This window comes from Chelonia mydas, chromosome 11, assembly GCF_015237465.2.
Source record: "Chelonia mydas isolate rCheMyd1 chromosome 11, rCheMyd1.pri.v2, whole genome shotgun sequence".
Classification (NCBI taxonomy): domain Eukaryota; kingdom Metazoa; phylum Chordata; order Testudines; family Cheloniidae; genus Chelonia; species Chelonia mydas.
The window spans coordinates 68,669,453-68,697,436 of record NC_051251.2 but is presented as its reverse complement, the minus strand read 5'-3'; the positions used below and the strand labels follow the sequence as shown (position 1 = coordinate 68,697,436).

Genomic DNA, 27,984 nt, shown 5'->3' with positions numbered 1-27,984 from the left:
TGGACCTGAGATCATTATTGCAGAAGGCAGGACTGGCCTCGTTAGAAGGAGCAATTTTAACTACTTGGAAGTACTTTGACACTAAGTAGAACCTGCTGTTTATGTTTATAACACGTCTCCATTTCTTATTAATTGCCCAAATGTCTTCTCATTGTCTCTCTTGCTGAGGACAGATTTCCAAAGGAGGTCAATATCCCAACCATTTAATTTTGTCCCTCCGCTTCATATACTAACAGGCCTCCTTCTCTAGCATTTTTCCCCTTTGTTGGATAGAGAATTTCACTTACTCAGCCAGTAGGTCTAACAGACCTTGATTAAGACAAACCATGCAGTAAGCAGCGATCAATTACTCACAAGTGGGCAGCTCATCAAGATGATTTCATCACACATGCCTCCAGTACCGGACAATACCGCTTCAGCTTCCATTTGTTTCACAAATTTATTGGTACCTTTTTGTTATCTTTTCTTATACATTTCTCATTTCTCATGTTAACTCCCCTCCCAGGTTTGGGGTTAGTTCAAATCAGTGTCTTCTAGCTTTGTAATTACTTTATCTTTTATTGGCCTCACAAACATGATTGCTCTGTAGCACTAAGCATGACTACTCTGCAATTCCTTACACATGCATTGTTCTACTTAAACTTAAGCTGTTAAATATTATCAGAACAGATTCTTAAAAGTCCCAGCAGGACTAAATGAGCTTTTGCTCCCAACACCCCTCCCCTCCCAAATCTATATTTATATTTGTAGCAGCTGTTCTTATTTCATTTTACTCTTTTGGCTTTTGTTAACCCATGCTGCTTTGGGGGCGGGGGGAATATGGTGTTCACTGTGATGGCCCTCACTGATCCAGTATTGGAAGAGGGGTGACCTGCCCCGCAACAGGTGCAGAGCCTGCTCCCAGTGGAGGAAGAATTTAAAAGGACACTGATAGCCCAGGGGAAGGGGGAATGAGCTGCATGTGGCACCAGGCAACAAGGCTGGTGCTGAGAGCTTTCCCAGGAGTGGCAACAGCTTTGCGAGGGTTTCTCCAGCCGCAGGGACTTGGATTCCTCCCCACCCCTGCCCCTTTGGGAGATGAAAGCCTAAGAGAGATGGACGGACTGAACTGGACACAGAGACAGAGGGAAGTCTGCTAAGCCAGCGACGGTGCCCCAAACTGAGGAGCTCCAGATGGGTAGGAAGTGACATAATTTGGGGCTGGTCAGTAACTGGACACTTTAAGAGGCCCTCAGGGCGCTGGGCTGAGACCCAATGGAGTGTGTGGGCCTAGGGCTCCCCATTTCCCCCTCCTGACACACACACACACACAGTCTTTTGTTGTGCCAAGCTCTGGGGGAGCAACTGGAGCAGGATGGGGTAATGAGTCTGCAGCCGGGGCCCCCTCTGCGATGACTAGACCAACAGAAACCATAAGGCCACGAGCTGACCGTGAGGCATAATTGCACAAGGGGTCAAAGCCATGCTTTCTGGGAGAAGCAGACAGAGCCCCTTCAAGCCAGCATTTGTAAGGAACCAAGTCATCCCAGGAGCAGCAAGTGCATCTGAATGCATCAGTGTCTTGGAGCTGCCACCTTATTTTAAATGCCAAGCTCATTTCTGCTGTTCTTTCCAAACACCTCGTTTGTTACTACTCCCGGCTTTGAGCCATCTCTGTCAATCCCCTGGAAGGCGGTGCTACATGACAGGATGTTGGGCTGCATTTTCTCCACCAATTCAGCATCCATTCCTCGCTTCTACTGGCCAGCACTAAGACAGAATGAAGGTTCAGTCCTGACCTCAAATTCCTCACACACTGCCCAGCTCACCAGCCCCGTAACACAGCATTTCTTGCAAGCGTCCTATGGTTGGTTTGGGTTTTTTAATCTCTGTTGGCATTTTTTAAGCCTTGAAAGTTTGTATTGTAATATGAGTAGCTACTTCAGAGCTAACTGCAATCCGGTCACAGTGAAAATGGAGAGACAGGTGTGAGATTGCTCCCAAATTTCTTCTCTGTCCAGTTTAATCTTTTTAATTAGAAATTACATAGCAGCAGCCAGTACTAGCTGCGAGGTAGAAGAGTTTGCATTTGATAGGACCGCAGAATCCTCCCCTTCCCAGCATGCTTTGCTAAAAGAAGATTCACAGGCAGACCTCTTTTCCATCATTGTTTCAAAGAAGCAAGGCTGCTAGTCAGTACCAGAGTCCTGAGTCCATCCTCCTGGGCTAATTTCCTCAGCTTTTTCCCTGCAACCAGACTGCCCCAGCATGGTAACACTGGAGACAGAGGGGAGCCCCTGACCCGCCCATCTTTCAGGGCTTTAGCCTCCACGCCCAAACAGGGGAAATAAGTCCAGGCTGTTAAAAAGCACTGGCTCTTCTTCCACAAGGCTCTTCACTAATTCCCAGGGACGCTCACTTTGCCACAGCACCTGGTGACATCAAAGCTGGCCACATCCAGCCACTGTGAGGATTTGACGCAAGCTGATCCAGTGAGCATGGCACTATGTCAGAAACCTAGGTGAGCTGAAGTGAGCTTGTGAACCCCTAGTCTAAGTGTGCACCAGACCAGACAGAGAGGGTGAGCCGACGCTGTGCCAAGGAAACATTCAGCACCCCAGATCAGTCTGTCTCCCTGGCGTCAGAACCCCACTCAGCATTTTGTCAGAGTTTGTTTCTTGGTCACGTTTCTTCTTTTGAAAAGGCTTTAAGCATTCAGGGCCCGAGCCTGTTAAGTGCAGGAACTTGGGCCCATACCCTCAAAGGTCACGAAGTGGCTAACTCCCTTTGAAGTCAATACCTTTGTGGAGCTGGGCCTTGGCAGATCTCAGAACCAGACCCCAAACACCACCTGAGTTTCTGTACCTCTGAAAGCTCTGGTTGCTGCAAATCCAAACACATTCGAAAGCCATACTTTTTTGGGACATTTCTAGTACTGATGGACTCCAATGTGGCTGTAGCTCTGGGTGGAAGAGGAGGAGTTTATTCTATCTGTCCGATACTGTTGGAAAATCTCCCAGATGGGCTGAGGACTCAAATACCGAGTTTTGCAGCTGTTTCTCTTGAGTTCTAATCAATCTAAATCAGGTGTTCAATTTCAAGTCCCTTGGAAGCCCTGACATAGCCTTAATCAGAGTGCTGGGAACTCTGGGTTACAATGACATTATAAAAAAAAGAAAAGGAGTACTTGTGGCACCTTAGAGACTAACCAATTTATTTGAGCATAAGCTTTCGTGAGCTACAGCTCACTTCATCGGATGCATACTGTGGAAACATTATGGAAGCATTCCACAGTATGCATCCGATGAAGTGAGCTGTAGCTCACGAAAGCTCATGCTCAAATAAATTGGTTAGTCTCTAAGGTGCCACAAGTCCTCCTTTTTCTTTTTGCGAATACAGACTAACACGGCTGTTACTCTGAAACCAATGACATTATATAGCACTAAGGAATACGAACACACCCAGGTTTAACATTTGTAGAATAATTGATTGTTAGCACAGAGGGTCGGCCAACCAACTTTTTCACATGCTTATTCTGTTGTCTATAATATTTACACTTGTAAGAGACTCGGTGAGAGTAGGGAATTATCCCTCTAACTACTGAGGGGGGGGGCAGTTTTTTCTTATGCATAAGCCATGTGGTAGTATTAAGCCATTGCCAAAGATTCCATCGGGCTTTTAGGTTACCCAGACCAATTTGGACCAAGTCTACATTGGCATGTACTTGTTTTTGTATCAGGCTGTCCTGTAGCTGGGACAGAGAGCTTCATTTATTTTTAATTACCTGCAGGTCTGCAGTATTTTTTTTTATTTTATTTTTTTTAAACACACAACAGTGCTAGCAACAAGACAAGACAAGCTGTAGCTCACGAAAGCTTCTGCTCAAATAAATTTGTTAGTCTCTAAGGTGCCACAAGTCCTCCTTTTCTTTTTACAGTTTCTATTGTGACCGTAGATTCATGGTATTGGGTTGCTCTTCAGATGGCATCAGTTTTTCCTGATTTTCTGAAAGACAAAAGAACATGTTTTTACGCCTTTTTGGGGTGGCAGATTATTGCTTAAAATATTTCTTTTACAAATACCCTTGCTGATTGCAGGCAAAACAGAGGAATTTCCCCCACATGTTCCTGTTTTTGTTCTATAGGCAGGCCAGGTTTCAATGGCTTCTATCTTTTAAGGGTTATGGGGAAATTATCCCACTGTTTAGTCATTAAATCCATTAGGTGGGGTACTTCAGTTTTCCTTCTTATACAGCAGACCAAGTTTATAACGTTTTTCCTGCTGTGTTAAGCTTTAAAGTTTATTTGCAGGTAATAGCTGAGAAGCATCATTACCATATGACCTTAAAGGATTTTTCCAAAAATCATACCCACTATACATTATTACAGGGGTACTTATTATCATTACATTTATTAAAATTATCTTGTTATCCCATGCCTTTTATTTAGACAAATTTGTTTGCTGACCAGGTGTGTCCTTTATCTGCAGCTCCTTTGTGCCACTAGTTCTTTCCTTCCTTTATCATTTAGGTCATTTGCATTTTTACAGACGCTTCCTGCTTTTGGATTTAAAGCCATCAGCAGCTCAGAGACTCTATCTTAAAAGGGACACAATCAACTTTCACCAGAGTTTTGATCACTTTTTTAACTTCTGCTTCCAAAACGCACAGCAATCTGAAAAAGAAAACCCAACCTATTGTGGCTCCCTTTGGAGCCCTAATAGCATTTTAATTAAGTAGCATGGCATGTTTGCATTTCTTTTGCCCCTTCTACAATATGCCGTGCACATGTTCTGGGGCAAATGCACATTCCTTCCATAGTTTAACTTCTATAACATTATCCATATCCAGTTTTACATAAGGTGTCACTATTTCTTTTTTTGCTTACAGAGTTTTCATGTACCTTTATCAAAGTGACAGTCTGATTACTCAGAGCCATTTTAAGACTCAGTGTTTCTAACATTGCTTCTTTTTGTTTTGTGCACCTCATCCCTGCTGTTGCTTCAGAGGGGCACTGTCTTTTTAAATTTCTTATTTTTTTTCTACAGCTCTCATCTGCTATTTTGTTACAAAAACAAACAAACAACCAAATAAACAAAGAATCCAGAATTTTTTTTTCTATTCTCCTGATTTTGACTGCCCTGCTGCAGCCACAACTTAAAAACATTTTAAATTTTGTAAAGCACTGAGTTACCTTTTAAGGGTTAAATGCCAAATCCCAAAGCCAAACAACACTAATTACCTGTGTCTAGCAAAAAGGTCTGTCAGTTTTGCAACTTTGAATTAAAGACTCAAATGGATTTTTAGTGGCATTATTTAAAACAAAAACAAAACCAATTGGTCCTTAGAACTTTACATATTTACACAGAGATAGATACATACACATTTTCTTTTCCTTAACATCCCTTCCACACTGCTCTGTTTTTACATCTTACATTCCCTTTATACATTTGAGGCAGTTAAGTTCCAGTAGAACCCCCTTATGGTCTTTTAGCAAATTTGACTAAATTGTCCAGTCAAATGATTTTAATCAGATAGTTTATTTTTGCCTGGCTAATTTACAGACATTCCTTTGCAAAAGGGCCCATTTTCCCTTCAGAATGGCTGCAAAGAAACCAAGAATTATTTTCCTCTAACACTTTTTCTTCTTAACATTTTCACAAAGTTTAGCTGCTTAATTCCCTCCAGCCTCTGCAGAGTTAACTTTTTCACTGTCTTTTCTCTTTGTAATTTTGCCTGGGGGTGCCGTACATAGGACCTTCTCCCCCTTCACCTGCTGTAATAGCTGCTACCTGTTTAGAGGCAAAGCCCAATTTTGTCTCAGACTCTTAATTAGTGACTCACAACGACTATGATTTGCAGGTGCTCTGCCCTGCTTCAAGGTTAATTTCTTTACCATACCTTGGAGCACATGATTCTCTCTTTCAGTTTTCTCAGAGGCTTTGGCTTGGTCTGCCAGGAACCTTTCTCTCTTTTTGCATTCCTGGAGTACCTCTTTCACTATTTTCAGCTGGCTTTGAGTATTTGTACCAGCACCTTCCAATTGTCTGCTCCCTTTTCCGTTTGTGCCTTTTCCTCTTTACATGAGGACAAGTGGAGGGAAGAATCCTTACATGCCTCCCACAACAACCAGATTGCTGCTGCATCTCTTTTGGCAGCACTAGAAGGTTTGGATATGAGGATATACTGACCCAATCTATCCTCTAGGTCCGAAATAGCGCAGACAGCAGCTAGGGCTTGTTTAGTCCAAGGACTGTGCCCACATTTTTGCAGGATTTGTTTAAAAGGTGTAATTTCTTTAACAAAAGGTGAGGTTGGAGTTCCTTCTGACTCCATTCCTCCCTCTGGTACTGGCTTACCCTGTTTTCTTTTAAACATCTTAACACGGGTATTTCAATCTCTTTGTCACTCCTGGTATTACTCAGTGAGTGACACAGCCTAGATTCTGAAATCATAGCTTATCAAATTTCCTCGTCACACCTGGCACAGGTCAGCGAGTGACACAGCCTAGATTCTCTGATCCTGCTGCTTCTTGTACCAGCGAGCAGCACTGCCTGGCCCTTAGGCCTTCTTGTTCCCCTGATACTTCAGTGAACAATAGGACTTGGATTCTGTAATCATAGCTTAATTTAAACACTTTCCCCTACTACCTTCCCGGAGGCCAGCAGGTCTGGTTAACCTGTTTTTCCCTGCTGCCTTCTTGGAGGCCAGCAGGTCTGGTTAACCTAATAGAAATGCCTAGCTGAATAGAGCTGGTGGTGTGCACACCAATATTTACAATAACTGAGGGTTTTTACCAATATTCCCCCTTTTGCAATTCTCCACCAAAATGGTATACCAATAAAATAAAAACCAGCAGGATCTTATTAAAGGGGAAAAGGCAAAATGCCACACTTATTGTGACTACAGAAAGAATCATAGTAAGCAGTTCGTTATAGCTATAACATTCCATTCAATTTCATATTTATTCACACATTCATTCATACACATACACATAGGTTCTGCAAGGTTGTTATCATAGTTACCAGCCTTAGAGTTGCTCATTCCAAGCCACTGGCCAGGTGGCCTGGACATGAGGAGGGAGCAGGGCCTTGTCAGATGCTCATCTGATGCTCCTGGATGTTGGTTTGCAGAATCAGACCCCCAAAGTTCTCACTTTCTAGAGTCCATTTTTATAGGAATTTCTTCCTATGCCAGCCTATGGGAATTGCTTCATCATGCTGTTGCTGAATCAATCAGCAGATGGCACATTCCTGACGGCTCCGTGCTGCCAGATGTTATCTTGTTCTTTGGTTCTCCCATCCTTGAGGCTGTTGGGTGGATTCCAGTCTGCCCTCCGGGGGTCCTCTGGTTATTTCCACTTGATGCCTTCTTCAGCCGATGGACACTGGATTCTTAGGCTGGCACCTCCCTGATCATTCAGTTATTATCCACACCAAGCATCCATCCACATACATCCTCTATCTCTATTTTAATCACAATTGTTAACAAAGCGAGATGAATACAACAAAAGGGCGGGGAGTCTCTGGGTGCTGTTTCTGTTGTTACAGAGTATTGCTTTGAGTCTCTCTCTGTGTGAGTAGTTGTTGTTACAAAGAATTGCTTTGAGAACAGACTCGGTCTTAGAATATACTAACACAATTAGCAGCTTGCCAGTTTCACACAGAGAGGGACAGAAACAGTACCAAAAACCAAGAGACCTCTTAATTAGTAATACCTTGGAATTTAAACTATGGGGAATCAAACTCATTTGTGATTTTAATACAGAACTTCTTTAATATGATCCAACAGTCCAACTCCTTACACAGGAAATAATGGAATATATGGAGGAAAGATTAGCATATTTCCAGGCTATCTGATTTGTCCAAATGAAGAAAATATTCAGACCCCAAGATAAAATAAGCACCCTCATAAGTCATGAAAATCCCTTTCTTGATTTGATAAAAATTAACATAATGGGTTATGGGGAGGGGAGCTGACGTGAAAATGCCCTGGCTTTGTCCAGGGCTGGATTCCTCTGTGACATCAGCACTAAGGCAAGGCATAAAACAGGCAAACAGGGGCTCTTTGGCTCACAGAGTCCAATCACTGGAGGAAGGAAGCAGCATCACACTCCCGAACTCCGACTTGACACACAGTAAGTACTTTAGCAGGTCTGTGTGCCATCCACACACACACGGCTGAGGCAAAGGCATCCTGGTGAAAGCAGAGAGAGAGCAAAATAAGCCAGAGGTAAACTGGAAGGGGTTTGAACTGCACCTTTATTGAATCCATTGGTTTTTCCATCCATTTATTGTTTGCTTGTGTGATGTGTTTTCTTAGGGATGCTGCTAGATGTTTTCATGCAGTGACCCTTGTGTGCTGTGGAAATGTGCTTGTTAGCATGTTTGACGTTTTTAGTGTGTGTGTTTCTGCACATGAATGTTTGTGTACTATGCATCCATGTGAGCAGTGCTTAAACTTTCAGCAAACAGTATTTCGCATAAAGTACTCTTTGCTGAAAGTACATAAAGCGTGCAGTGAAAGGCAAGTGTCCATACACAGTCCGAGCCTTTGAACGTCTATCCAAATGGCTCATAATTCTGTTTACCCATTACTGACCTGTGACCACTACTACAATGTTGCTTTGCATGGCAAAACAGGTATTTTATGTCGATTCAGTTTAGCGCTTTAGAATTTTCAAAAGGCCTGCAAAGTAAAACTGACTTTGGATGAGTCTGCAGCTGATGCTAAGAACTTCTTAAACAATACCTCTTGTCCCTTGTAGGCTGTATATGCTCAGTTGGCTCCTGAATTCCAGGTGGCAGAAGAAAACAACACTGGACGTGGTCAGCGTCTAGCCTGTGCATTTATACTCCAATATTAACCTCATTGTTTAAGACCCGTGAAACATCTTGTAAAACCCAACTGGGGAAAAAAAGGGGAAGCTAGAAAAGAGTAAAATGTGTTCGGTTCGGATCTTGTGATCACCCGCAAGGGTGGTGATTGTGCACGATGTTACGCACCCGCCTCTGCATGCACTCAGTTTTAAAAACTGTGCCCTATGTGTCTGAAGTCACACCTGCTTCCTTCACTGACCCAGTTTTTGCATGAAGTTCCCACTGCAGATTGAGCCAGCTCTGGAAGAGCAAGGTGGATTCTCTTCTGTCTGTTGCATCCGTGGCAGAATTGCCAAACTCTGATGGCAGAATCTTTATTGCTGATGTAAGAAGCCCTTTGATTTTCAGAGCCTGGCTTGGATTTTCAGGTCTAGCACTTTGCAGGGGGAGCTTGCTGTTTGATTTAACTGAGCACTCTGCTCAAGCTATAACAGCCACAGGTGGCATCACTGTTACTGAGAGGTCAAATATATGACTCTTAAGCATCCCAGGAGAGGTAGAAACTAGAAATGGGCTGGGCTGGAATGCTGTTCTTCCACGGACACTCAGTTACCACCTAAACAGTGGCACGTTAACTGGTGTCCCTGGGCCACGTCCTGCCGCCGTGGGGTGCGGACTGCCCAAAAGTCTGTCTTTGTACGAAATGGGGCAATGGACAAATGCAGCAGAACCTGCAGCCCGGTCCAACTCTCATTCATAGTGCATCAGCTCCAGTGGCAGCCTTTTAAATGGCCAGACCCCACGTGACTGATGAGGGCGATGCAGTGAGAGCGTGCCAGTTGCCCGGAGAAGCACGGGTGAGGAGTTTTGACTCCCATGCCTGGTAGGTTCGGCTGCATGGATGCCATCGCTTTAAACGAGAACGTAGGAAGCACGGTATAAATTGTGCCATAAGGGATATGAAGAAGCCTCAGTGCTCAGAGTCCGTCTCTCCCAAGATGCCAGAATGTATCTGTTCTATGTAGCACAGAATTCCACGTTTTAAAATTGAATGCACACAGCTGCGGGTACATAACTTCATGCACAATTATCACCGCATGCAGGAGAGAAACCATGAGAGCTGAAAAGGAGGCGATAAAAGGTAATACAGCCCAGCGGGAAAGAACAGGTGCGGATGGACAGAAGGGTCTACAGAGATTAGCACATTTCCTTCCATTGGATATTTGCTGCTAAAAGGTTCAAACTAAGCAGCCTGCTACTAGCACTGTAACTGCAATCAGCTGGCCTTTCTGTTAAGAGATTTCCAAACAGATTCACTTCTTTTCTACCGGGAATCTCAGGGTGATTCCTGGCAAGGGGAAGGGCTGTGTGTCTTGGTCAGAGTAAATCACACTAAGAAATTGAAACCACACACCAGCTCCGTGGTGGGAGGCATAGGAGTAAACGCAAATCCAGTCTAGGCCTCGGCATCCACTGATGGCTCTGTCACTTACAGGTCTGAGAGTCAGGGCTCTGTCACGGGACTGATCCTGCTCTCCCAAAGAGGTGTTCCTGCAGCTCACAGGAATTAATGGTTCGTGATTCAGAGAAATAAGGAGGTGGCAGTTAAGGGCTAGTCTAAACTAGAAAATTAGACCAACCCCCAGCTCATGTTGCTCAGGGGTGTGAAAAATTCACACCCTTCCATGGTGTAGTTAAGCTGACCTAAGGTCCCGTGTAGACAGTGCTAGGTTGCTGGAACCATCAACCTAGCTACCACCTCTCAGGGAGGTGGATTAACTACACCGATGGGAGAACCGCTCCTGTCAGCACAGGTACCGTCTACACCAAAGCGCTACAGCGGTACAACGACTGTGCTGCTGTAGCATTTCAAGCATAGACAAGTCCTAAGGCACCAGACTGGTGCTACAGGGGATACATGTGTTAGGATCTAGACATGCAGGCCTGTTGGTAAAGGCCTAGACCCTAAGAATTTAGGTGTATTCTATCACTTAGCTAGTTCTAGAGGTACAAAAGAGAGAATCAATATCACTGTCTGACTGTATAAGGCCTTTTCTCACTGTGACAGTCTGAGGCCCTGTTCTTAGGCTAAGGCCTTTGGCTAAGCAGCAGAGGCAGCCATAAGCTGGGAAGCGACCGGTCACATCCTCCCATTCCAAACTAATCTCATTGAAATAAGGTGCTATTGGGCTGTTAGGAATACAATCCTGTCCTGATAGTGCCCATCGCCTCCAGAGAAAGGGAAGTGCCTAGAAAATGTAAAAGGAAACTTAGTTTGATAGCATCCTGTCTGGCAAGAACTCACTTATCAATAGCTGGGATGTGAAATCCTCATTTCTGTGTTTGTTCTATCATTGGAGTCCCCATTTCCCTATTGTTTGTCTGTATAATCTCTGTCTGGTTCTGTGATTGTTCCTGTCTGCTGGATAATTAGTTTTGCTGCGTGTAAACTAATTAAGGTGGTGGGATATAATTGGTGAAATAATCACGTTACAGTATGTTAGGATTGGTTAGTTAAATTTCAGGAAAATGATTGGTTAAGGTATAGCTAAGCAGAACTCGAGTTTTACTATATAGTCTGCAGTCAATCAGGAAGTAAGGGGGTGGGGAATGGGAACAGGGAATGGGGGTGGAGAAATTGGAATCCTGTTTTGCTTAAGGGGGGGAATGGGAACAGGGACACAGGTAAGGCTCTGTAGTGTCAGAGCTGCAAAGGGGAACACTAAGGAAGGAAACTGGAATCATGCTTGCTGGAAATTCTCCCCAATAAACATCAAATTGTTTGCACCTTTGGACTTTGGGTATTGTTGCTCTCTGTTCATGCGAGAAGGACCAGGGAAGTAAGCGGGTGAAGGAATAAGCACCCCTAACAACACGGTCATAGACAGTCATAGACCTGGGCTTGTGGACTTGGTGTGTCCAAGCCCGCACTGGAGTGTCTACACTGCGTTGTAAATCTAAGCTTAGAGTTGCTGGACCTGGGTCTTACAACCATGCTAACATGTCCAGAGTGCATTACACAGACCTTGTTTCTGACTCAGGTTTGTGGCTTGAGCTGCATTCACACTGCAAAGTGACCGGGCTTGGACCTGGATCTCAGCAGGTCCCAGGCTCTGACCTCCCTCTAGCAGGATCCTAGGACCCAGGTCCTGAGTGCTTGCTGACCCAAGTCAGACTGATTTGTATGCAGATGGAAGGGGGTTTGGGCTCAAACCAGAGTCAGTGCCCGGGCTTGATGTGCAATGTAGCCACGCCCTGTAAATCCATAGGACAACACTTGTACCTTCTCTGCAGACAGACACTGTGGCCAGTTTCCCCTGTAAGCTCCATCTGCTTTGTATCACTGAAGCATCTGTAAGTCTGTTTTGCTGGCCATTTAAACAGGCTTTCAGCTGCTTTGCAGCACAAAGCAACAGGAATGTACTGGCGATTCTGGCCTCCCATACCAAAAGGTACTGAAAGGGTTAATACTTCTAGCCCTTTACTAAGGCACCTGAAACCATTCTTAGGGTGCCCACTAAGGGTCTGAACCAAAGCCTGCTGACATCACTGGAAAGACTCCCACTGGGCTTTGGGCTAGGCCCTGGAGCTCCAGTGTCTGCAGTGTCAGATGTAGGGGTGTAGGAAGAGTCAGTCTGACAGTTGTCTTTGGTGTTACTGGGAACTGCATGGCTCCTTCCCCATGCACAGCTTTCAACAGGTAGCCGTCCTCACAGAATACCTTAATGGTGTCCATTTACATGGATTTAAAGCATAGTTCAGAACAAAAGGGCATGGCTACACTTGCAGATGTAAAGAGCTTTGTGCTCTCCGAAGGCTGGTTTAACTCAGTAGGGAAAGCGCTGCAGTCTGTCCACACTGACAGGAACAAGCGCACTGGCGTGGCCACATTAGCAGCTCTTGCAATGGCCACAGAGAGCAGTGCATTGTGGTCGCTATCCCAGCATGCAAGTGACTGCAACATGCTTTTCAAATGGCAGGGTGGGGGTGTGTGTGACAGGGAGTGTGTTGTGTGAATGTGGGGGGAGAGAGAGTGGGTTTGGGGGGGCTGAGAACATGTCAGCATGCTGTCTTGTAAGTTCAGACAGCAGCAGACCCCCCTGCCTCTCTCTCACACACACACAGCATTCCACACTAATGGTTGCTTTGTCTCGGAGCAGATAAGCAGCCGGCTGTCAGAAACGGAGCTTTGAAAGGGCATATCCGCATTCCTACAGCGAGTTCAAAACAATGACAAGAGTGGCCACTTGACTTAAGGGGATTATGGGATGTTTCCAGAGGCTGATCAGAGCGTAGTAATGCAACACCTCGTTCACACTGACGCAGGGGCATTTCAGCCAAGGCGCAACAAGCGTTAATCTTCTCACAGAGGTGGAGTACCTGAAGCGCCCTAGCTGCAGAGTCAGAGCGCTCTACGTGCCTTGCCAGTGTGGACGGGTAGTGAGCTAGGGCATCCAGGGCTCCTTTAATGCGCTCTAACTCGCAAGTGTAGCCAAGCCCATAGTTTGCCGGTATACAGCACCTCCCATCGTCCAAGGATCTCAACGTGCTTAACAAACATTCATTAAGATTCAGAACATGACATCATGAAGTATTGTTATGCCTATTTTACAGACAGGAAAGTAAGGACTAAAGAGAGTAAGGGACTGGCAAGGGTCAGTGATAGAACCAAAAACAGAAATTGACCCGTTCTGTGCCCTAGCCCAATGGTTTCACCACTACGCCACCCAGCTTCAAGTTCTGCTTGCCTTATTCATGCCAGTGGGCTCATTGAGCCATATCTTGGATCCGCTACTTTTTTCCCTATATTTTTCTAACCATTGCTTCATTAAATGACAGCCTGCCTTCCAGCCCCCACAGCCCGAGTTTCCTTTTTATTAACATCAATAAGAAATGGCTTCCAAAATGCCCTCTCTAACGTGATAGGGAAAGAATTAACAAGGTATTAGGACTTTCCACTGAGACTGTAGGTTACAATGAACACTTAAACTTGCATTGACTCCTCACGCAGCCAGATTACTTGGTCATTTATTTCCTAGGATGAAGACATATGTCTATTTCTGAACCACTTCAGTGTTTTAAGCAGGTCAGTAACTTGGATAGAAAATAACAGTGAACAGAAGTAATAGACCAGGAAGCGTTTCAAAGCAATTCTTTTCTTACAATGTCTTATTGTCATTCACCAAGGACTGTACAAAAAGAAATAGCAATCAGAGCTAGTCGGGAATGTTTTTTACTCAGTGGTTTTCATCAGAACATGCTGATTTGTGAAAAACCAAAATTTATCGTGCAAAAGAGTCAGTTTTGATTAATTTCTTGACTTGACATTTATTTGAAAATGTTCAAAATGTTTCATTTTAACATTTTTTAAAATGAAAAGTTCTGATTCCTAAACAACTTTTCATTTCAAAATTTCAGCTAGTGATCGTTACAAAAATTAAGGGTCAAAACTGAACTAAAACATTCTGAAATGATCAAAGTGAAACATTCTGATTGGCCCAAACTGGTTTTTGGGTTTTTTTGTTTTTTTCAAATTTTCAGTTCAGGAAATTTTTGAGATTTTGGACTTCTCATCCTGAGTCAGGATGGGAAAATTTAAAAAAATCTTGAAATACTTTTATGGAATGGGGAAACCATTTTGTTCCCACTTCCAATAACCATGACCAGAGGGGCAGGAGTTCGTCCTTTGCTCCTAGAGAGGAGGGCAGAAACATAAACAGAGGAGGGGGTGGGGAAGATGGCAGGAGTATTTTCTTTATAGGCAAAGCACTTTGTTGGTGCTTCATAAATATTACAGGAATTGGGTGGGTGAGCCTGTGGGGCCTGCAATGTGCATGAGGTCAGACTAGATGATTGTGATGGCCCCTTCTGGCCTTAAAGTCTGAGTCTACACACATTGGGAAGTGACAGTGAGCTTAGGACTGTATACTGGCTGCAGTTGTTCCCTGACTTCAAGCTTTTCCAGGTAGCACAGCAGGAGATGGACAGAGAGGGAGAGTTGTGCCTTGATCCTTAAGATCCTGAGATGACTCTAGCTGTGCTCAGAGGAGGTGTCTTGGATTCTTTATGTGCCCATGGCACTCAATCAAATCACAGCCCCTTTGTGGCAAACACACAGTAAAAGACAGACCATGCCCAGAGGAGCTCGGTCTGAGGTCCTGACCCTGGCCATGCAATGCCGTGGCGAACTCGCCGCAGCTCCACACAGATGCAGGGTTCTGGTCACACACAGCCGCTCGTAGGGTAAGGGCCCAACTTACAACAAGACACACCCAGACAAAGTCAAAAACAATTGAGCAAGCATAGAAAACAATGTGAGGGAATGAGGGAATGGAACAACAGATTAGGTGACCGAAGGGTGCATAGCTGATGAATATGCACCGTGGATGGGTCTGAGTCTTCTTATAAGTTCAAATAAATTATGAGATGCAAACAAATGCACATAATACTCGGTTCGATCCCCACTGTCCATTACTGAGCTATTAGCAGTTGTCACTTCCCAGTGGGCTTCGTGACACACAAGTAGCCCTTGAGGAGAAGGAGGCCTGAGGGGGGGGTTCTGAGGGCTAGTTGGGACAAGAGCGCTCGGCATCGGGATAGCATGGGAGAAGTGGACTGACAGGCCAACAAGGTAGTCATCATCGGCAGAGTGGAGGCAGCAAACCTAGACAAAAAGAAGCGCAGATAAGGAGCCGAGCCATGAAAGACATTAACAGTGAGAACAAGACGTTTAACTGACTGCAGGGAAGCAGGGTGACGTGGTCATAGCTAAAAGGTCAGCCCTCGGATGGGAGGCGCTTGATCTGGCTGTCAGGGAGGCCAGGAAAGGAGGTTACAGGATCGAGGTCAGAGATGACAAGGGCTCTGAGATTTTATGGTCTTTGGTGCCTTATGGTGCTTTTGGTGCAGGGCTCAGCCATCTCCAGAGCAGAGTACTCTCAAAACTCTGCGCGCAGGGCATTCACTCCCACAAACGCCACTGATGGAGGGAGCAAATGCCATGGTTCTCCCCAGTGGCTGCACTGCCAGGCCTTCCAAAACCAGCAGCTACTCCGCGGCTTTACGACGGATGGGCGACAGAAACTTATTAGCCCTGGCTGTGTTACATCTCTGCCGTGAGCAATGCAAATGGATGGGACGATGCTGGCCTGCCCACTGCTCCCCTTTGCCCCTCTGGCCTGCCTCTACCCCAGCCAGCTCCTTGGACCCATGTCACAGATGCAGGTACCAGCTCAAGACATCGGTGCATGTGGCACTCTGGTGGTACAGCTTGCCGCCCTTTCACTGTCCTTATCTGCCCTATAGTGTTGCTACCGTGCAAGCGCCCCCTTCTGGCCAGGCATGCCGCTGCAGTGTCTTACCTCTAGCAGCCCCCCTCTTATGGGCCCCTTACGCCCTCCAGAGAGTCTTGTACCCAAAGCCGTCAGTTCTCAGCCCTCTGGCTCCCTTGCTTGCCCTTCTGCTCCTTCTCCTTCCTCCCTCTCAACCAGCCACACACCTGCCGCGTCCTGCTGCCTCTTATATTAAATCACCTGCATCCACTCAGGTGAGGCTCCTCTTGTACTCAGGGCTGGCTCAGCCCCAGACTCTAGAACCCAGGCCTGTTACATGCCCGCAGAGGAGGTGCTCGTGTGTGCACCGGTGTGTGGTTTCACAGGTCTCGTGTTTAGTTACAGCTCCAAAAAGGCAACTGTTCACTCACTGCTTACAGTGTTGCCAACTCTCGAGATTTTTTATCGTGGGACTTGCAAGATTTCATGTTTTTCTTAAAGCCCCAGTATTTGGATCCAGAGATCGCAGGAGAGTCTTGGCTTTCATCAAAAATAGTTATTCGCCCTACTGGCTGAAGGGGAAAAGCTTGAAAATATAACCCAAGTTCACGGTAACAGCTCAGAAACCAGACCGGCAAATAAAAAGAAACATAAATATAAATTATATATATCTTATGATCATGATCTCATGATTTAGGGGGACCTGATTCATGACTTTTGGATGACTAAGGTGTGGCTGGCAATGCTGATCATGCATCTATTCCCACTGGTGCTGGTCAAAACACTTTCAGGGGAACCTTTTTCCCGTTGGAAAATGCTGTTTTGTCAAAGTCCAGCTGTTTTGTGGGAATGTCTCAATTCTGACAACATTTTCGATGCATAAAAAATCAAAATGAACCGTTTTGACTTTCTTGTTTCGTTTCAATAATGTTGAAGTGTTTCGTTTTTTATCTCATCATTTTGATTCATTTAGTTTTGACTTTTACAGTAAACCATTAATTTTAATGTATTTAATATTGATGATTTAATAGTGTATATTGTTTTGACATTAACTAAACAAACCATTTTGATGGTTCCAAATTTTAAAAAATCTTGGAATTTTTTATTTTGCGGGAAATTTCAGCTTTTCAGTTCGATTTGGAACAAAAACCCATTTCAAAACGTTGGCATTTCCATGGAACAGACCCTCCAGTGTACCTCCCCGGGCACACTGTGTGTGTCGGGGGGGGGGGAACCTGGATTTGTGCTGGAAATGGCCCAACTTGATTATCATACACATTGTAAGGAGAGTGATCACTTTAGATAAGCTATTACCAGCAGGAGAGTGGGGTGGGGGGAGAGAAAACCTTTTGTAGTGGTAAACACCCATTTTTTCATGCTTTGTGTGTATAAAAAGATCTTGTGTACTTTCCACAGTATGCATCCGATGAAGTGAGCTGTAGCTCACGAAAGCTTATGCTCAAATAAATTGGTTAGTCTCTAAGGTGCCACAAGTACTCCTTTTCTTTCCAGGAACAGCTGTAATTCCTGTTATTCAGTGGGTGTCTCTCAGGCGAGTGGATTCATTCGCTCACACCACCCCCACCCCCACCCAAGAGGACCGTCTGATTAACTCTCCGGGTCTCTGTTTCTGCAGGCTGAGCTCACACCTTGCTAAATTCCGGCACCAGCCACAAGCCTTGGGGGAGCTGAAGGGAATGAAACTGCTGGCTGCCTGCTTCATGTACCTGCTGCTCGCCTGTCTGACCCTGCCCAAAGTCGAATGCCGACTCCATGAGCGATCCATGGAAATCAGGAGTAAGTCTCTGGAACTGCAGCAGCCAGGCCAGCTCGCAGCTGGTGCAGACTGGCGCAGAGCCGCCCCAAATGGCCATGCTGCCGCCCACCCCCATTATCATTGCCCTCCCCCAGAGAATTGGATCCCTGTACCTCCCCGGGCACACTGACCACAGCTGGGTGTGGTCCTTGCATGGAAGAAGCAGGGTCCCCTTGCACACACGCACCCGCCCACGTAAGGACCTGTCCCAACCGGACCCCAAACAGATGAAGTTGTTCAAATGCAACAAAAGTTTTTGAAAAGGTTACAGCTGTAATAATTGCTAGCCACTGTGTGCTCGGTTCTGTGTAGTCGCACCCTCTGCCTGTGAACGTGCAACATTACAGGTTACGACCAGGCTACAAGGCTGCAGCGTGAGATGGCTGAGCTTTCTGTCCTTTTATTATCCAGGCTTTGTTCCTGTCCCTCCAAAATCCCCATAGCTTCCCCCTGCTGCCTCTCTGCATTTTCCCTCTCATCTTCTGCAACTTAATCCATTCCCCCCCACCCAGCCACTCCGCTCTGGCTCAGTCCAGGAGCTGGACTTCAAAACGGTCCTTTTAGATTTATTAGCAGTGGACTTTAGACACTCTAAAACAAATCTTTACAGCTTTTAACCCCCTTCCTCCCGGGCTGTTCTCCCCAGCAAGGCCTACAAAATGAAACAGACGGAGTTTCCTTGCCCAGCCACGTTGCAGGTTCAATGAGCCAGGAAAGTGCTAAAGGAACTTTCCAGACAGCTGAACTTAAAAACTTGCAGCTTTTAATCAGCCTGTCCAGAAAATCTCTTCCTATCACGTGCGTTACGGCAGCACCCCTGAGGCACCCAACTAAGCACCAGGCCCACCCCTGGCAATAACAGACAGCCCTTCTCTAATGAGTTTGCAATATAAACAGACAAGACACAGGGGCGGTGACTTTCTCAAGGTCACAGGCAGGATTGGAACCCAGCTCTCCCGACTCCCCAGCCCACCTGAATGAGCTTGATCCAATGGACTTGCCTGGTGCTCTTGTGGTGGGACACACCATGCTGTCGGCACTCTCAGGATGACTGGGGCCCACGTGCTCAAGTGAGTCATCGCAGAGCAAGAGAACAAAGCACATGGGCCAGATTCTCAGCGGCTGTGAATCAGCGGTGCCTCATTGATTTCAAAGGATCTGCTCCAAGCCGAGAAGGTGACCGTTGGTTCCTGTCACCCCAGCAAGGCCCTCTTTGTGCTGCGTGGCTCAGGGTGCCTGCTGTTGGCTTTTAGCAGTGGCCGTGAAAGGGGCTGGATGGCAGCCCCTGGAGAATCGAGTCCTGTGCTTCTCCACAGGCCAGGCACAATGGGAACCAGACAGGGGAAGAGGGTTGCAGCGTGGGGAGGAGGCAAGTCAGCCCCAATGCCCTTGACTGGTTGCACTCCTGGGCCTGTCCCAAGGAAGGCATTAACTGTGGTGCTTTGGGGATGTGAACGCTGCTATCCGCTAGGGAGCTGACGCTGCATCAACTCCCATTACCATCAATAGGTGCTCAACACCCTCAGGATCAGGCCCGTGGGCCTGACCTGTGACACCACACTCATCTCCTACATGCCACCAGACGGCGTCACGTTCCCTATGACAGGCCTCGGCCCAAGACTCAGGGATGGCCAGAAATGCCACATCTGCAAAAACGCCACCGCACACCACTGGGGCCGTCTTCACTGCAGAGTTAACTCGCGCTACTCACACTCGGCTGACTCCGCGAGCGAGAGAGCCCAGCGCGAGTGAGTGCAGCCCCTCTGCCAAATAACAGGCTAGCTGCTGTGTCCACGCTGGCGCTGCATTCATGCACGGGGGGCACCCAGACCTCAGGGGGGGCATCGCTCGAGGTTCCTAGCGCCGCTCCGAGCCTCTCTATGGAGTCTTTCACAGTGAATTGCAGGGTAACGTGTCGGTCCTTTCTGGGCACCCGGGACTCAAGTGGCACCGTGGCCACACTGCACAGGGGTTGTGTTAGCAGCCGCTGGGTTGTGCTAACTCGAGCTGTAGCCTGGACCCCCTGCCAGACCAGCCAACCAGCCAACATGAATGAAAAGCACCACGGTGCTCAAGGGAGCTGGGCTGAGGCAACATGTGTGTTATAACGCCAGTTAACTCTGCAGTGAGGCCAAGCCCATGAGCGTGGGGCACTGGCCACACCTGAGCGGTGGGCACGAGCTCGCACTGTTTCCTCAGCACTGGCCATCTCCCAAACAGGCAGGTCCACCTGTAAACCTGGGGGATTGGTGGTTCAAAAGTTGAGCCAGGTTCACCATCACACACTGACCTGGGCAAAGTTTGAACTGGAGACATCAAGCTGAAAGGCTACATGGCCCATTCCCAGTGAACTAGGTCACCCAGTCCCTCCTCTGCAAAGCTACCCCCTTTCCTCTTTCATTATTGTGCAAAAGACATTGTCATTTTAAAATAAGCAAAGGCCACACCACCTGCTCACCACAGGCAATGACAAGGTAGGTACAACCCACTGGCAAGTGTATGTTACAGGTCTGGGCCTGAGCCACAGAAGATATGAGGGACAGTTCATTGGCCTGCGAAACCCAGGGTTGTGAGTTCAATCCTTGAGGGGTCCATTTAGGGATCTGGGGCAAAAATTGGGGATTGGTCCTGCTTTGAGCAGGGGGGTTGAACTAGATGACCTCCTGAGGTCCCTTCCAACTCTGATATTCTATGATTCTATCACAGCCCATAGCTATGGAGCTTTAACTCCAGCTAGACCAGCCCATGCTTTTAGCTCTGGAAGTCCCTGCTTCACAATCCCAAGAAGGTGGCTGTGACACATGCTCAGGAGAAATATTCCTCGGCCTCATGTTCTAAATACTTCCTGGCCTTTGCCTTCTAGACCCTGATATCGACCCTTCCTGGTACACGGGGCGTGGGATCAGACCTGTGGGACGGTTTGGCCGGAGGAGAGCAGTCGTGGAGAGCTCCCGGAAGTCGGGCTATGGACACAGGCAAGCTTGCTTCCCTCTAGAAGAAAGCAGTGAATCCATTCAAGATGAATGAAATGGCTAAGACAAAGAATGAATTTGAGTGATGATAAGAAAAGACCCTTCTCCTCTCTTCCTTCCACATCCCAGCCTCTCTTCTAGGCAAATGAAAATGTTTGGTCTCATTTCAGTGTATCTTTGTGGCTATAAAGTATAGAAACCAAAGAGCAGTTGATAACTCCAGTATTTTTGCAGACAATTTCCCTCTTGTCTGTTTTTTCTTTTTCTCTCCCCTGTTCCCCATTTGTCCCCCATTTCTGGCTTTTGCTCTCAGTCTAAGATGATTTACACCAGAAAGTTGCTGGGGGAAAGAAATACAAATTCCCATGTTAATTCTCTTCCTAGAACATGGGCTCTTTTATACAAACCAAAATAATTAAAAAAAAAATCAAGAAACCGAGCCCTGCACATCTGCTGTGACTTTAAATGAACCAGACTTGTCGCAACTCTCTTGGGCAGTAGGATCTTTAGAACTGAGTGGCATCACTTTCCGACGAGATTGTGTCTCTTTTCCTGAAAAAGAAAAGGAGTACTTGTGGCACCTTAGAGACTAACAAATTTATTTGAGCATAAGCTTTCGTGAGCTACAGCTCACTTCATCGGATGCATTCAGTCTTTTCCTGAACAATTTCTCTTCCACACAATAAAGTTTTTTGATGTGATCACCGGGCAAAGGAGCCAGCTTTTTAGTCGGGATGCTGACTCCATCTGCAAACAGGTGGCATCATAACTGGTCCTCCTCCCCTGACCAATGTGTCGTGCCAGCAGGAGTAATACACTGGCGAATGAAGATAACCATTTCAGCAGGCCCCACACAGCTGGCTGTGCAGCAGTCCAGATGGCCGACATTTTGCCATTGTGCATCTGCGCAGTTCCACCCACATCCTAGGACAACAAACACTTACCGCTCTGCCAAGGCCTGAGGTGGCGGCTCTAATTCCCACCTCTGTTAGTCACTCACTACGGGCCAGCCATGCCGCTCTGCATCAGATTTGCCTCGCTTAGTCAGATAAGACTAGATGATCTAATGGGCCCTTCTGGCTTTAAAATCTAGAAGATGCTGAATCCATGTAGGCCTTAGTTCCCACTTACACCAAAGTGCCACGTACAATGTTCCTGCTCTCCTTTTAAACACCGCTCGGCTGCTGCACACACTGAGCTGGCTGGGCTGAGCGCCCCGCTGCTATCCCGCCGTCTGCGGCCCACCGGCAGTCAGCCCGGAGCGTTGCACTACACCACGTTACTTGAGAAACACTGCGAAGTAGGCCAGCATCGCGCCATTGGCTTCAGTGGGGCTACAAGTGCCTCTGGAAAAGCGGGATTCAAGCCGCACGCCACCTTTGGCAGTGGGAACAATAGCACAGAATCAGAAATTAGGGTTGCCAGGTGCCCGGTTTTTGACCGGAAAGCCCGGTCGAAAAGGGAACCTGGCAGAGTCCGGTCAGATGTACTGACCGGACACTAAAAGGCTGGTTACGGCAGGCAGGGGGGGAAGTGGCAGCCTGTTGCCCGGCCCTGAAGTGGCGGCTCCCTCAGCAGCATGCGCGCACCAGCTCGGGCCGCAGGCGGCCCCTTTGCAGAGCCTGGCTTGCGGGGCTGGGGCAGAAGACAGAGTGGGGGACCCACGGCGAGCGGGGTAAGGGCTCTCAGCAGGCATAGAACGTTCCCCGGGAGGGAAGGAACTCGAGCTGCCCTGACAGCCGGCACTTCCCCTGGCCGAGCTCTCAGGCGGCTCCAGGGCGGGGAGGGTGCGAGCGGGCGAGGAAGGGGGCTGCTGGGCAGGCAGCGCAGAGGGAGGCAGGAGGCTGGCGTGCAGGAGGGCCGCGTCCTAGCTCCCCAGCGGGGCTGCCTGGCTGCTCCCGTGTGGCCGCAGCGCTCTTCTGACCTGCACTCCCAGCCCGCCTGCTGGAGCGGGGCTTTCAAGTCCCCTGGGGCTGCTCGTGCTGAAGTTGAAAGGGGAGAGCAGTGAGTGACAGGGGACTGGGGGGCAGAGGAGGGAGCAGGGGGCGGGGCCTTGAGGAAGAGGCCGGGCAGGGGCGGGGCCTCAGGAAAGAGGCAGGGCAGGTGGTCCAGTTTTCAGACATTAGCAATTTAGCCACTCTATCAGAACCGTAGGGCTGCCAAAGACCTTGGGAGCCACTCCTGGAGCTGGGTCTGGAGGCACTGCTCGACGGGCAGGACTCAATACTAGCTCCCGTTGGCCCAGGGGCTGGTGGGACTGGCCTGGAAGAGTTTCCATCCGTGAGGTCCCCCCACCAAGAGCACACACCGTGTGACACCTCTTTCAAACCTCTCGCGGGCTAACAAAAGTGTAAAGACATCGGGCTGCTCCATCCTCTGGGTGAAGCAGGTAGGAGGGGGGAGCAACGTGGGTGCTGATAGCTGTCCCACAGGCCTCTGCTTCTAATGACCATGGAAAGCCCCACCACGCAGCCCGGGGAGAAAGCCCAACAGCCCTGAGCTCCTGCAGCAGGAACAGCCGCTGCTGGGGAAAGCAGCAACTACGACCTAATGAACAGTGCCGGGCCAGGGCGTGGAAAGGAAAGGCAAGGACTCCGGGCCCAGTTCTGCCCTGTTGCACCCCCATGCAATTGCACTGAGTTTATTGGGATTACCTGGGGCATAAGGGCAGATTAGGGGCCCGATTCTCCTGTCTCCACCTGGTGTAATTCAGGAGTCTCCCCACTGAAGCGGGGGGGGGCAATTCTCCGCCTCCAAAAGCGACAGACAGCCTTGCACACCGTGACGCTGCTGGGCATGAAGCAAATGGAACGACAGCACAGGGTCTGAGAAGGCTTATGGGGCGCTGCACTCTGCAGCGCTGTGCCGGTGGTGGGGTGAATGTGCCCCACATTCAATCAGAGAGGAAAAGGGTTAATTTTCTGCAAAGGGAGCCAGGCCCCGTTCAGCCTGCCAATTACAGGCAGCCAGCTTCCACCTGGGCTTAACAGGGCAGGTATTTAAGCAGGAAGAGGAAGTAGCCTAGGAGTTCCTAAGAGGAAAGCCTCTTAGAAAACGACCTGGATTCTCTGATTCCCAGCCAGTGATCTGCTCCTGCTAGAGGGTGGCCTATCTCCTGAGAAGCCTCTCAGATAACCCCTCTACATTCCCGTTTGTTTTTGAGCTGCCTGGGATGTTGATGATGGATTCTGCCTGACAGATCTATGCTGGAGGGAGGGCTGATTCACTTCCCAGAGCCAGATCAGTGCATAGGCAAACTATAGACCCAAGCCCAAGGTTTCAGCTCCCGGGGTCCCCACTTCTGACCCTCTTGGCTGCAGGGGAGTGGGTGGAAAATGTGAACTGAGACTAACCAATGTGACGATGTCTGCCTGGGGTCTGGCCCGCCCTTGGAAGGCTTTGTCCACATGGATTATTCCAGACTCTCCCCACCACTACAGGGGAAACAAGCCGTCCCAGTAAAAGTGCAGTTCTGCGGTGTATTGGCACTCCAGGCTTGGTGCACGCACAGGTGTGTTACACAGGGGTCACTCCCCTGATCCAGCCATGCTGGTAGAAGGCCATAGTATAGACCTGGCTCGAGCCAGCAGATGGCCAGAAACAACCACCCTGAGAGGTGTCAACTGCCCCATGCCTCTAAATGTGTATTCACAACAAAACCCACTGCAGGGGGGAGCAGCGCTAATATGCCATCCAAGCAGGAGGGGAAGAGAGCAGCATGCTTAGCCCACCATCAAAACAGTTATCCCCTTGCCTCTTGTGGTACCCGCATGGCCCCACAGTATGCCAACATTTTTATGGCTGACTTAGAACAACGCTTCCTCTAGTGCCCCTACTCTACTTGCACTACATTGGTGACATCTTCCTCATCTGGACCCATGGAAAAGAAGCCCTTGAGGAATTCCACCATGATTTCAACAATTTCCGTCCCACCATCAACCTCAGCCTGGACCAGTCCACACAAGAGATCCACTTCCTGGACACTACAGTGCTAACAAGCGATGGTCACATAAACACCACCTATACCGGAAACCTACTGACCACTATACTTACTTACATGCCTCCAGCTTCCATCCAGGCTACACCATACGATCCATTGTCTACAGCCAGGCTCTAAGATAGAACCGCATTTGCTCCAACCCCTCAGACACAGACAAACACCTACAAGATCTCTATCAAGCATTCTTACAACTACAATACCCACCTGCTGAAGTGGAGAAACAGACTGACAGAGCCAGAAGAGTACCCAGCAGTCACCTACTACAGGACAGGCCCAACAAAGAAAGTAACAGAACGCCACTAGCCATCACCTTCAGCCCCCAACTAAAACCTCTCCAACGCATCATCAAGGATCTACAACCTATCCTGAAGGACGACCCATCACTTTCACAGATCTTGGGAGACAGGCCAGTCCTCGCTTACAGACAGCCCCCCAACCTGAAGCAAATACTCATCAGCAACCACACACGGCACAACAGAACCACTAACCCAGGAACCTATCCTTGCAACAAAGCCCGTTGCCAACTGTGTCCACATATCTATTCAGGGGACACCATCATAGGGCCTAATCACATCAGCCACACTATCAGAGGCTCGTTCACCTGCACATCTACCAATGTGATATATGCCATCATGTGCCAGCAAATGTACATGCCCATGTACATTGGCCAAACTGGACAGTCTCTATGTAAAAGAATAAATGGGCAAAAATCAGACGTCAAGAATTATAACATTCAAAAACCGGTTGGAGAACACTTCAATCTCTTTGGTCACTCGATTACAGACCTAAAAGTGGCAATTCTTCAACAAAAAAACTTCAAAAACAGACTCCAATGAGAAACTGCAGAATTGGAATTAATTTGAAAACTGGACACCATTAAATTAGGCTTGAATAAAGACTGGGAGTGGATGGGTCATTACACAAAGTAAAACTATTTCCCCATGTTTATTTTTCCCCTACTGTTACTCACACCTTCTTGTCATCTGCTGGAAATGGGCCATCCTTATTATCACTACAAAAGGTTTTTTTTTCTCCTGCTGATAATAGCTCACCTCACCTGATCACTCTCATTATAGTGGGTATAGCAACATGCATGTTTCATGTTCTCTGTGTATATATATATATCTTCCTACTGTATTTTCCACTGCATGATCCGATGAAGTGGGTTTTAGCCCACAAAAGCTTATGCTCAAATAAATTTGTTAGTCTCTAAGGTGCCACAAGTACTCCTCATTCTTTTTGCTGATACAGACTAACACGGCTGCCACTCTGAAACCTGTCACCAGTGGGATGGGGGCTCCAGACATGCCTGGTTGTGCTGCTCAAATAAAATGAACAGACACATCCAGAACCAAACCTGCTCGTAGCTGCCCTGGCCTCAACACAGGTGACATGGGAGGTTCTCCTTTCTCCGTGTGGCGCGAAGAGCACTTTCTGTAGTACTCGAGTTTATGTCTGATGCTAATAGCAAGGTGGCCCACCTTGCTGTATCTCAACAGATGCCAGTGATGGCCTCTGAATTCATTACACCCTGACATAGGGAAGCAAGCTGGAAAGCTTTCCCTGCTCTCCATGTAGAAGAGAAGCTCATATACAATTGACATCTTTGCAAAGTAATGAAGCTTAAACCCAGCTGCAAGATGCAGCACCTCAGTGTGGGAGTGCTGCCTTTTGTCAGGAACTAATTGTAGGACACCCACCACCATGGAAGCAAAGTGACTCAGCTGGGGCTGAACCTAGTAAATGTGGCACACGTCAGCCATAGAACTCTATGAAGGTTCCCCCAGGATGAGTCTGTCTGGTGTGGGACTGTGTATATAAGCAACAGGATGAGTCTAGAGGTGAGATCATATGACGTGTTGTAAGCGTATGTGCACAAGAGGATGGCTTCACCCTCCTAAAATAGCAGGGGCTGGCTGGTTTCTGCTGCAGCTGCAGTGAAATGAGCCACTGCACTTTCCAAATGTGTTGTTACTTTTTATGGAACCAGTGCACTGAGTCTTGAGCAAGGGTTATAGCAAATGCCCTGTCGACCCTCAGCTATGATCCCTTCCAGGGGGGTTTTCTCGATGCAGGTGCAGCACTCCTACCAACAGTGCGTCTCATACTGGCTTTATCTTGCAGCGTTGGCTTCAGTGTCAATTCTGTAGTTCAGGTGGTAAAATAGCTTCAGTTAAAGTCCGTTTTCACAAGCTCCTGATTCTGTGCCTTTTCAGATCAAAGTTTCCGTGCTTGGTCTCCACTGGAACTTAGGAAAAAATTTCAGTAAACCTGAGCAAAGTCCCTTCAGCTGTTTTGTGCTCCTCAGACATAAGAGAATCCACTTGGCATCCCTGCCCCCCACATTAAAACTACTGCCTCTCTTCAGAGGGACAATTCACAAGTAGATGATCTTTGAATCTTGACACGCTCTTAGCATTGAGGCATCTGTGATCAGTTCACAAATAAGTGTGTTGAAATTAACAAGGTTAGATAGGTTAGTAAACTGCTTACCGGACAAGTGGAAGACAAATCTTGATTATCGCCTAGTCTACAACAGAAACAGTTTGCTGGGGTAGCATCCTGGCAGGCGCTTCTTGTGTAGATGCAGCATTACTGTGCCAGCTGCAGTTTCTAGTGTGGACCTGGCCTAAGTCAGACGGTCTGATTCTCTCACTTACTCCAGTGTAACTCCACTCGCTTTAGTGTTGCAATTGTGTAAGTCTGGGGAGAACCAGGCCCCGATTTATTTCTTGATTAAATCTATACTACTGCAGTATTGCCAATCCCGGGTACCCAAATGACAAACCAGCCCTCACCTCTCCCCAAAAAATTCATGAGATTTTAAATAATGTTTAGGGTCTCCTTATTTACAGTCTGGTTTCTGGACCTTCAGGGTGTGCTTGTTTCATGTTCTCAGTTTTCTCCACAACCATGAGGGCCAGAAAGTGTTAGCTTTGGAGCTGGTTTTTTTAAAAGTTTCTCAAGTGATCGTTTGACTCCAGCAGCTGGGACTTTAAGAAACGCCCCAAAAATCACAAGACTCATGATAGCATTTTGGACTGTATAAGTAGGGACATTGCAGCAGATTGAGGGACGTGATTGTTCCCCTCTATTCGACATTGGTGAGGCCTCATCTGGAGTACTGTG

General features: G+C 47.5%; 1 protein-coding gene across 2 annotated transcripts; it reads left to right on the top strand.

The window, feature by feature from the left end:
* Positions 1-902: 902 nt before the first annotated feature.
* Positions 903-21,270, top strand: PRLH (prolactin releasing hormone). Of its 2 annotated transcripts, none has more exons than XM_007069142.3 (3): positions 903-1,177; positions 17,704-17,864; positions 20,747-21,270. In XM_007069142.3, the coding sequence occupies exons 2-3, from the start codon at positions 17,765-17,767 to the stop codon at positions 20,908-20,910; spliced, it is 264 nt and encodes an 87-aa protein (XP_007069204.1). In that variant the 5' UTR covers positions 903-1,177; positions 17,704-17,764; the 3' UTR covers positions 20,911-21,270. The 2 variants fall into 2 exon arrangements, with proteins under 2 accessions (XP_007069204.1, XP_043381130.1); XM_043525195.1 differs by lacking the exon at positions 903-1,177 and adding an exon at positions 8,060-8,114.
* The last annotated feature ends 6,714 nt before the right edge of the window (positions 21,271-27,984 follow it).

Excerpts from the sequence above, each read along its gene's own strand:
- PRLH (XM_007069142.3), top strand. The coding sequence starts at position 17,765 with ATGAAACTGCTGGCTGCCTGCTTCATGTACCTGCTGCTCGCCTGTCTG. Across the intron at positions 17,865-20,746 it reads GCGATCCATGGAAATCAGGA|ACCCTGATATCGACCCTTCC; the intron begins GTAAGTCTCTGG and ends TTTGCCTTCTAG.